Source organism: Littorina saxatilis, linkage group LG3 (genome assembly GCF_037325665.1).
Source record: "Littorina saxatilis isolate snail1 linkage group LG3, US_GU_Lsax_2.0, whole genome shotgun sequence".
Lineage (NCBI taxonomy): Eukaryota > Metazoa > Mollusca > Gastropoda > Littorinimorpha > Littorinidae > Littorina > Littorina saxatilis.
Window position 1 is genome coordinate 32,385,804 of NC_090247.1, and position 11,246 is coordinate 32,397,049.

Below are 11,246 nucleotides of genomic sequence, written 5' to 3' on the forward strand. Positions count from 1 at the left end.
GTAATATATCCGACCGTTTTCTAAAATGCATATATATGCTTCAAAAGGAATGGAGAGAGAGAGAGAGAGAGAGAGAGAGAGAGAGAGAGAGAGAGAGAGAGAGAGAGAGAGAGAGAGAGAGAGAGGGGCACAATTTAAGGCATTGCTGCATTTAAAGCCGATTAAGATGTCAAACAGACAGATAAAGGGATTTATGTTGAAAATGGTCAAAAGATATCACTGAGGATCCAAGGACAAGACCTTTTTCTTTTCCTTTTATTTTGCAACTTTTTTGTTTTTTTCTGATTTTGTTTCCCGGTGACATGCAGAAACTGAGCTCACAAGGTTATAAGTCTTACAACGAATGCAAAAGTTATGGACACAACTTAACCCACTTCGCCTTGCTGTAAAGTTAAACACCCTCGCGTTTTACAACCTAGTTCACACAGCAAAACTCCCATAATTTCTCACCACAGAGAACTCTGGAGTGCTCTTGTCTCCAGACCTGCGTTCACACCAACGTGGAACTAACAGCGTGTGCAGAGTAGAAATGTACGTTGTTTGCTTTATGCTGTTTAAATGGGTGGCGTATATGTAGGCCAAGCTGTTAAATGTCTCAGATGGTAAGACACAGGCACATCTGCAGCTTGCGTTAGGAAACTTAATTATTTGTAACAGAGAAGAGAGGGGGGGGGGGGAGCTGTATCGAGAGAGAGTGAGAGACTGAGGGGGCGGGAGGGGGAGGCAGAACTGAGGTGGGTATGAGGGGGCAGACCGTGAGACAGAAATACAAAGAGACATACACACAGAGGGGTCAGACAGACAGAAAGGGGGATAATTTTACTTGTGCTCCTACTAGCTTCTTGCAAAATGTCCTTCTTCTCTCTCTCTACCCACACACACACACACCCTTCTCTTCCTTCTACTTCTACTGCTTTAACCCCTCGGCCTCCTACTTCTTCTACTACTACTAACAAAGAGCTTCCCCTGCTACTACAATTACTACTACTACGACTACTACTACTACCAAAGCGGATAGGCCTACCCTCTTTTCTACTACTACTACATAACTGCTGCTGCACCGCCTTCTCCTCTTACCCTCGTCCACCTCCATCTATTCTCTCCACTCAGTACTACTACTAGGTTTACTGCATGTAGTGCTCCTGCTCCTGCTATGCATACAACAACAGATACTACTACTACTACTACTACTGCTACTACTACTCCTACTACTACTACTACTACTACTAACTACTACGATTACGACTACGACTACTAAAATCAGCTGGAAACTACTACTACTGATTAGGTTTACTTCATATAGTGCTACTGCTCCTGCTATGCATACAACAACAAATACTCCTACTCCTACTACTACTACTACTACTACTACTACTACTATATACTGCTACTTCTACTATTACTACTACTACTACTACTACTACTACCATCAGCTGAAAACTTCGTGACATCATACGATCTTTGGCATAGCCGGAGACAACAACTACGATCAAACTTATTATATATACGTTGAAATTATATGCATCTCCGTAACGCAGTGACATTCAACAACTAAGATTAGAATAATTTCAATCTACTTCGTTTCACGGAAAACTCTTAGGCCTACATGGTGACCATTACAGTAAAAAGATTATAATAAAAAAAAAAACAATGAAGAAAGAAAAAAAGAAGAAAAATCAGCTACGCGCAGGAGAATAAAACAAACAAACAATACATTATACTTTTCTTACACGTGACATCCGCAAAGACATACATCCATAATATGTTTCGTCGGGGCTGAAGAGCTCTAGCCGTCGCTTTGACGAGTTTGAGGACACAGCCGTGGGAAACTCGCACGTGCACACGAGATGACGTGGAAGTAGCGAGGTTTATTAACATGGGGAGTCGAGAAGTTTGCAGCTGACAGAAAACTGCATTGCGACAGGTAGCCAGCCTCCTGTGTGTTTGTCATCATGCGCTGTCTTGGATTCCTTGTGTCGTTCTGCCTGCTGGCCCGTGAGTAGACTTCATTTGGATCTCTGTATTTGTTGAAATCAGAAACAGGTAGACCAACTGCTAATTTTAAACGTTCTAAAAATCAAGCATGAAAAACAAGTAAGCTTAGTTAAGGGAACGTTTAATTATTGACAACATGAGAAGAAAAAAAGTGCACAAGAATTCGAATGTCTCATTTTGTCTGTGATAAAGCGCTATAATTATATAAAAACGAACCTTTATCTTTGTTTTTATGTTGTGTTTATTGGTCTGTTTGTTTTCAGTTTGTAACGAACTATTTGGGTAATACACATCTTTCATTTAGTTGTTAAAACATATGTTTTAATCAATCACACGACTTCAAACATTAAAGCAACGGCCATTTGACTTATTCGGTAACGTTGCGTTTGTGTTTTAGCAAAGAAAATAAATTCTTCAAGCGACAAAAATCCTTTTGAGGTTGCAGACATTACTGATAGTCTGTATGTATTCAATTAAGGCAAAGTCTTTCCCGTGTAAACGAATCGGGTCAGCAACTCAAAGCTCGCCAAGTATTTACACAGAATAAGGCCATCCCCTCCACTTGGACGTATACTTAAAGTCAACAGCTTGGGTCATTTTCTGCAGAGTGGGATTTTTGAGATGAAGTCATTTCCGAAAGCCTAGTCGACTACACGAAGTATACTTCGCGAAGCTGGCCGTACGAGGCTCGAGCACTAATTTATCGGTAAAAAGACTTCGGGCTCATTTAAGCACCGCCTTTACGGACACTAGTGCGGGGATATAGCTCAGTTGGTAGCGCGCTGGATTTGTATTCAGTTGGCCGCTGTCAGCGTGAGTTCGATCCCAGGTTCGGCGGAAATTTATTTCACAGAGTCAACTTTGTGTGCAGACTCTCTTCGGTGTCCGAACCTCCCCCCGTGTACACTACATTGGGTGTGCACGTTAAAGATCCCACGATTGACAAAAGGGTCTTTCCTGGCAAAATTGCTTAGACACAGTTAATAATTGTCTACCTATACCCGTGTGACTTGGAATAATAGGCCGTGAAAGGTAAATATGCGCCGAAATGGCTGCAATCTACTGGCCGTATAAAATTTCATCTCACACGGCATCACTGCAGAGCGCCTAGAACTGTACCCACGGAATATGCGCGATATAAGACTCATTGATTGATTGATTGATTGATAGTGTCAATATGAGAAATGATCTCATCCCCACGAAAATCTCACTCTGCACAGAAAACATTCAGGCGTTGATTTTTGGTATGTTCAAACTGAGTGAGGGTCTTATCCGACGTAAGAAAGCATCGGCAGATCCGAGCTGAGGAGTAGCCTCGTTTTCACGGGAAGGAACGTGTGTTGGCAATTAATTTGGAACCTACTTCGAAAAGGTAACGGACAAAAACTACTTCCTCATTAAAACCCGGAATACAAGGTGTTTTTTTGTGCGTTAAAGGTGTAATAACGTGTATAATTAAGTACAAAGATCAAATAAGGAGAGTCGTGTCAGATAAGGCGCCAACAAACGTGCCTTTAAGACAACACATCGGTAGAAGTAGAACCCAACATATTCTCGTGCGATTAGGTGTTAGTTTGCTTCACCACAGCTTTGCTGTGCCTAGAGCATCCAGTACAGTGGTACGCCCCCTTTTTAGACCCCCCGGCCCCACCCGATTAAAGACTCCCTCCCTTTTAAGACCTTCCCTTTTCAAATTTGCAGTTTATGATGTCTGTAAATGTACCCCTATTTTAAGACTCTCTCCTTATAAACATGTGATTTTCTCATGTTTTGTTGTGCTCTTAAAAAGCAGGTTTCACTATATGAAGGTGTTGTCAGACAAAAATATCGCATAACGTGAGTGTATTCGCTCCTCTGTTTCAGCGGTTTTTCCGGCCAGCGTACCCTTGCCGAAGGATGTCCCTGAACCTATGCTGATCCCTCTCTCCAACATCCCCGTCTATGATGACGAGCAGCCGCGAGCCCAGCTAGTTCCTCTCAGCTGGATCCCAGTGGACGACGAACCCAGGGCCGAGCTCGTCCCCCTCAGCTGGATTCCAGTGGAAGACGAGGAAGCTCCCAGACCTCAGCTAGTTCCTCTCAGTTGGATTCCTGTGGAGGAAGAAGAGAAAGAAGTGCCGAGAGCCGAACTGGTCCCTCTGAGCTGGATTCCAGTCGAGGAGGAAGAACCCCGTGCTCAGCTGGTTCCTCTGAGCTGGATTCCAGTCGACGCAGAGGAAGAAGCACCCAGAGCTGAGTTGATTCCGCTGAGCAACATTCCGGTCTACGAAGAGCCCCATGCTCAGCTGGTTCCTCTGAGCTGGATCCCAGTCAACGAAGAAGAGAAGGAAGCACCTATCCCTATGCTCATTCCATTGGGCAACATTCCAGTTTACGAAGAGCCCCATGCTCAGCTGGTTCCTCTGAGCTGGATCCCAGTCAACGAAGAAGAGAAGGAAGCACCTATCCCTATGCTCATTCCATTGGGCAACATTCCAGTGTACGAAGAGCCCCATGCTCAGCTGGTTCCCCTGAGCTGGATCCCAGTCAACGAAGAAGAGAAGGAAGCACCTATCCCTATGCTCATTCCATTGGGCAACATTCCAGTCTACGAAGAGCCCCATGCTCAGCTGGTTCCTCTGAGCTGGATCCCAGTCAACGAAGAAGAGAAGGAAGCACCTATCCCTATGCTCATTCCATTGGGCAACATTCCAGTCTACGAAGAGCCCCATGCTCAGCTGGTTCCTCTGAGCTGGATCCCAGTCAACGAAGAAGAGAAGGAAGCACCTATCCCTATGCTCATTCCATTGGGCAACATTCCAGTTTACGAAGAGCCCCATGCTCAGCTGGTTCCCCTGAGCTGGATTCCAGTGGATGAGGAGAAGAAGGAAGCACCTATCCCTATGCTCATTCCGCTGAGCAACATTCCAGTTTACGAAGAGCCCCATGCTCAGCTGGTTCCCCTGAGCTGGATTCCAGTGGATGAGGAGAAGAAGGAAGCACCTATCCCTATGCTCATTCCGCTGAGCAACATTCCTGTAGTTGATTAAGCATGAGAATTACTATGGAAGAAACGGAATTATTGAAGCAAACGTTTAAAGGTATCCAATAAACGCGTTCGCGCGAGGACACTCAAACAAGAAAAAATTCTAAATAACAAAACGGAAGTCAAATTAATAAAGTTTCTTTACTCTTCATTTTCTTGTGCCTTTCTTGTTGTTTGTTCTTATGTTTGCTCTGTTCCGTCTGTAGTTTTCTCTCATATCGTGTCACACACACAAACACACATGTACACACACACACACACACACACACACACACACACACATACACATACACGCACGCACACGCACGCACACACACACACACACACACACACACACTCACATACTTACATGCATACAATGTACGCACATGCGCGAGCAAAAGGAAAATGTAACAAAGGAAACATAATTGAACACCATCAAATCCCCCAGACCTGCAATGATCTGTAATATTGTGCCATACACACACACACACATACACACACACACACACACACACGCACGCACGCACGCACGCACGCAAGAGCACACGCACGCACGCGCCGACGCCCGAGCCCACGCACGTACCAACGCACACACACACACACACACACACACACACACACAGAGGTCAGAGCAATCTTGGCCCAAAAGAGCGCTGAACCGAAGCGACTCTGACACGCAGAAAACGACTTACAGTATGTTTTAGATTGCAATCTGTGGATATTATATGAGCCTTTTATGATACGGGTAAACTGCTGAACCCTCAATGCAATTATAGAATATCTTTACAGTGATTAACCTCGTGGTAATTCGTAATTAGGAGCACATGCACAGTATAAAGAACATTCTGGTAACCTACTTTAACAGGCAAACCCAACACTGACACGTTGGTATGAACACTTAGCGTTAAAGGTGTATTATCTAAAGACCTGGTTTGGATAAATGTTCAGTCTAATGTATTGGACCTTTAAAAAGTTACAGAGACTTTCGCTGTGATATAATTCAGATAAATCTGTAACGAATTGCTCTAAAAAAAATCTCCATAACAAGGCTCATTAATTAAATGAATTCAGGAATTAAAATCTGTAATCTGCATGCAGATTCTATGCTGAACAAGGCTAAAACGCTTTACGCAGCGTTAAAACACACACTGCCCTTTGGAGAATATAATTATGTATACACCAAGCAGAGCAATTTAGAATTAAATCATTGAACGTTCAAAAAAATCATTCTAAGGCAATTGAGGATGAAAGTCGCTTGTTCATTTCAATGCTTGTTATTCTCTCAGATGCCAGGAGATTGGTTACATATAAGTCTCGCTTTCTCCATAACACATGTCTTATGCATTTAGAGCGCTTACTTCCCTTTGGTTATTTGATCTTCATTTTAAGGCATCCCTCGTCAGTGTGTGATATAATCTATTCAACCCCCAAAACCGAAAGATTTCAATTCCGTACTTCTATCAACAGCGTGTGGCATACAGGCTCGTCTCAGGGGCGAAATATAGAACGGAAAAAATCAAAAGAAGCGAGTAAAGGCGCCGCGTGGAGAATTACAGTCTCGAAACACCACCCAGCAAACACAGCCGTTTCAAATTTGAATAACTGATTGCTCAAGCACTTACTTTAAAGATATTCCTGGCGTGGTGACATAATTTCAACCCCAAACTGAACTGTATAGCAGTTATGGCGATTACAGACAGTTTTTGTCAATTATATTATCCCTTTAAGCTCACTTGAATTGATGTGACGAAATGGAATGTTTATGCGATCATTGGGATCATAATCAAGAGAGCAAATCATTACAGTTATTAAAACAATTATAGCATTCTAGTTTCTGTTTCTGTAATGCTGTCTTCAAGTGTCCGTCTGAACGTAAGTATGCATGTACGTATGCCGTCTGTATGCTATTACGTCTCTGTCCATCTGCCAATATGTCCATCTGCCAATATGTCTATCTGTCTTTTTGTCGATCTGTCTATCTGTCTGTCTGTCTCTCCTGTCTCTGTCTCTGTCTCTGTCTCTGTCTCTCTCTCTCTCTCTCTCTCTCTCTCTCTCTCTCTCTCTCTCTCTCTCTCTCTCTCTCAACAACAAGTTGCATGACATCTTCTCTCTTCTTAGCGGACCCCCGCGCCTCCACCTCCTTGGTCTCACGGAAACCCGCTTAAATTTGCAATCTGATTCCGAACTTTCCATTCCCAATTATACTTTTCTTCGAAAGGACGCCACTCGTTCTCCCCAGACGGGCCTCGGCATCTATGTTCACAATGACGTATTGCCTTATGTCACGCGGCGCCCGGATCTAGAGACCGGGGGAGTGGAGAGCATGTGGGTTCAGCTAAAGCGTAGTACTAAAGACTCTACCATACTTATCTGTATCTTGTACAGAAATCCCTCTTATAATTATGCCTGGTATGATGACTTTGTGCACATGATGGACTTGGTCACTGCGGCAAATCCAAAATCTGACTATATTCTTTTAGGGGATTTCAACATTGATCTTTTTAAAACACACACATCCTGGGAGTCAACTTGCAATTTATTTGGACTGCAACAACTGGTGCAGCAGCCTACGCGAGTTACTCCCACCTCCTCCACCCTACTAGATCATATCTATACCAATAATGTAAACAGGGTGTCTAACGTCCGGCTCTCTGATGTCAGTCTCAGTGACCACAGTCCCATCATGTGCACGTTGTCATGGAGACCACGGAAGCGTGCCAAGGGCGAGCATACCACCTTTGAGTACCGCTCAACTAAGAACTTTAATGAAACTTCCTTTTTATATGATTTGAGTCATGTCAACTTTTCTCCTGTACATAATTGTGATAATTCTGATGATGCCTTATCCTTGTGGCAAAGCTTGTTTATGCCTATTGTGGACAAGCATGCCCCCATTCGAAGGAGGAGAGTTAAACAAAAGGCGCAGCCTGGGTGGATTACAGCTGAAATAATGGAGGCTATGAAAATTAGGGACACGCTTAAGAAGGACAAAAACACTAACGAGTACAAACTTCAGAGGAACAAAATCAGTGTTTTAGTGAAAAATTCGAAACGTAGGTATTTCGAACAGATGATTTCGAATAATTGTGATACAGCGCACCTCTGGCGTGCCATGAACGAGGTTACGCATAAGCAGCGTAAGCCGTCTTTAGCGCCCTCGGTCGTGGAATCGCCAGACACGCTTAACAACCACTTCTTGTCCGCCGCATCCCTCCTTACCCAATCTAATTCTATAGCCACACAAAACGAGTTCTCTAACCCTCTCCTTGAGAGTTTCTGTAGTGACCGGCTGCGGTCTGCTGACCAGAGCCCTATCCCTGCACTGGCAGTTCATGAAGTAGGGAAATATATATCTGACCTCAAGAATAAAAAGTCCGTGGGCGTAGACACTATTAGTACCTTCTTTCTAAAACTTTCACTTCCGTATATAGTAGAGTCCCTGACGTTCTTGTACAATCTATGTATTAAAACAAAGGTCTTCCCTCTGGAGTGGAAATGTGCTAAAGTTATTCCTATTCCTAAGACGTCGGATTCTAGCGACATCAACAACCTTCGTCCTATCTCTGTTCTATCGGTGCTCTCTAAGCCTCTTGAGATGCATATCCATAAACATGTAATCCATCACATGGAAAGCCACGATCTTTTTTACCAATTCCAATCTGGTTTTCGTAAGTTTCATTCTTGTTCCACGGCTCTTGTCCGTCTCTGTGACACCTGGCTGTCGGCTATCAACGATTCCAAATTAGTTGGTGCAGTTTTCCTCGATCTGAGGAAAGCGTTTGAAACAGTCGATCACAATATTCTCATAACTAAACTAAAGTTTTATATAAACAACAGTGATACAGTTAAGTTGCTTGCATCGTTCATCACGAACAGATCCCAGCGGGTATATCTAAATGGTCAATATTCACAAGATGGTGTTCTAAATTGCGGAGTTCCTCAGGGGTCCATTCTTGGCCCACTTTTATTTAGTATTTTCATAAACGACCTACCTTTGCATATTACGAATAAAAATGTATCTTGTGAGCTTTTTGCTGATGATAGCTCTCTTCACTCATCGTCCAAAAAAATAGTTCAAGTGGAGGCTGACCTTCAGCAGGGAATCAACGACGTTGAACAGTGGTGTAGTAACAACAAAATGACCCTGCATCCCAAAAAATCCAGCAGTATGGTAGTCACATCTAGACAGAAACATCAGAGAGCGCCCCTTCTCCTCAACTTAAAACTGCACTCAGATCCTATAGAACAGGTTTCATCACACAGAGTACTAGGAATTGAAGTTGACCAGGAGCTTAAGTGGAACATACACGTTAAGAATATCTGTAAAAAGCTGTCAAGCAATCTCCATCTCCTATCTAAACTAAAACCCTTTGTAGACAAGGAGGGACTGAAAATGTTTTACGTGGCACACTGTCTATCATATATTAATTATGCCTCCACGGTATGGTGCGGTGCCAGTGAAAATATAATGAAAAAACTAAACTCCTTGCACAGAAGAGGTGCTAAGCTTATTGTAACCAATCCTTATCTGTCCACGTCAGAAAAGTTGAAGGTAGCCAATATATCTTCCACTTCAACAGCAGTTTGATTACAACATCTTAATTCTAATGTACAAGGCGCTCAATGAGCTGGCCCCACCATACCTAAATGCATTCTTGACTAAAGCTTCCGAGCGTTATGTGTCAAACAAATCTATATATATATTACCAAGGACTCGCATAGATCTATACAAAACTAGCTTTGCTTTTGTGGGACCTTCACTGTGGAACTCTCTTCCTTCGAATGTACAAACGTGCCGTTCATTGAACGCATTCAAAACCTCCCTCAGGAAACACATACTGAGGTCTTCATAAGTTACGCTGCCGGTATTGTAGCTAGCTTTGTTAATTATAATTATTTTATTACTCTGAAATATTGACTGCTGCATGCCTACATAATGCTAAATCTACCTGTCTTGGTAGGCTCACTGTGTGCTTGTTGAATGGCACTTAGTTGTGTGTATATTATTATTAGTATTATATGTGTTCCTCCTTGTGCGTCTGCGTGTGAGTGCGCAAATGTGATTGCGTAATTAATGTTCCTTTCTGTAATTGCTTTATTGATGTTCCATTCATGTATTTTCTACTACTTTTCTCATTTAGTATTACTGTATGCTTGATGTTTCTATGATTCTAGTCGGGCGCACGCGTGAATATGTGTTTGTGTGAATGTAAAGGGCACATTGTAAGATTAAGCCTATGGCCTAAAATGTCTACCCTTTATGTGAATAAAATGTTCTAAGTCTAAGTCTAAGTCTCTCTCTCTCTCTCTCTCTCTCTCTCTCTCTCTCTCTCTCTCTCTCTCTCTCTCACTCTTTTGATCTTTAATTAAAACGGTCCATTCATTTATATTATCTATAAATGAATATATCAATCAATACGTCAAGCCTCTGATACTTAACGTATCGACACTTTGAACCCCCCCCCCCCCACACACACACACACACACACACACACACACACACACTCACACTCACACACACACACACACACACACACACACGCACACACACACCGTGACACACACACACACATACACATACACACACACACACACACACACACACACACACACACAAATACACATACTCGCACGCGTGAACGCAAGTACACACACACACACACACACACACACACACTCATGAACCTCTCTCTCTCTCTCTCTCTCTCTCTGCACCGTAACCTGCGCTCAACCCAACTCCTATATGTCCGACAGGATCAATCTAGTTTGACCAATCAAGCGTATCGTAATTAGGCAAAAGGAGGTCGGGTTTGCCAGTGCAGATTATGTGTATAAAGGCTTAATAGTAGCCTTTCATGCGTAGATTGAGGATAGACAACTGTGCCAGAGGTTTCCAGCAACTAATTGTTCCGCGCACATATGATATTCGAGCAGTTTTGGTATTCCGATTCAGGTAGTGAAACTTGGTAGATAGGAATAATGTTAAACGGTGCCAGTTTAAGAAACTACAGGTCCGCAGTTAGATACAATGAGACCTGTAACGTCTTGAGGGAACACGAAAGAAACTTTGACACTTAAACGATGTTGCTTGTGTTTTATGCGTTTTCGTTATTTTAATTCATGTTTAGGCTAGAAATGAAAAACACATTTACACAAAACAAAACATGAATGAGTGGGGAAGGGTGACTTTTGTGTGTGTGCGGGACACAGACAGTCGTTCAAGGCATTTGTTTGCCCTTTTTTC

General features: G+C 42.9%; 1 protein-coding gene across 1 annotated transcript; it reads left to right on the forward strand.

The window, feature by feature from the left end:
• Positions 1–1,849: 1,849 nt before the first annotated feature.
• LOC138960900 (magnetosome-associated protein MamJ-like) lies at positions 1,850–5,024 on the forward strand. Its single transcript, XM_070332533.1, has 2 exons — positions 1,850–1,995; positions 3,859–5,024. The coding sequence occupies exons 1-2, from the start codon at positions 1,953–1,955 to the stop codon at positions 5,022–5,024; spliced, it is 1,209 nt and encodes a 402-aa protein (XP_070188634.1). The 5' UTR covers positions 1,850–1,952.
• Positions 5,025–11,246: the final 6,222 nt, after the last annotated feature.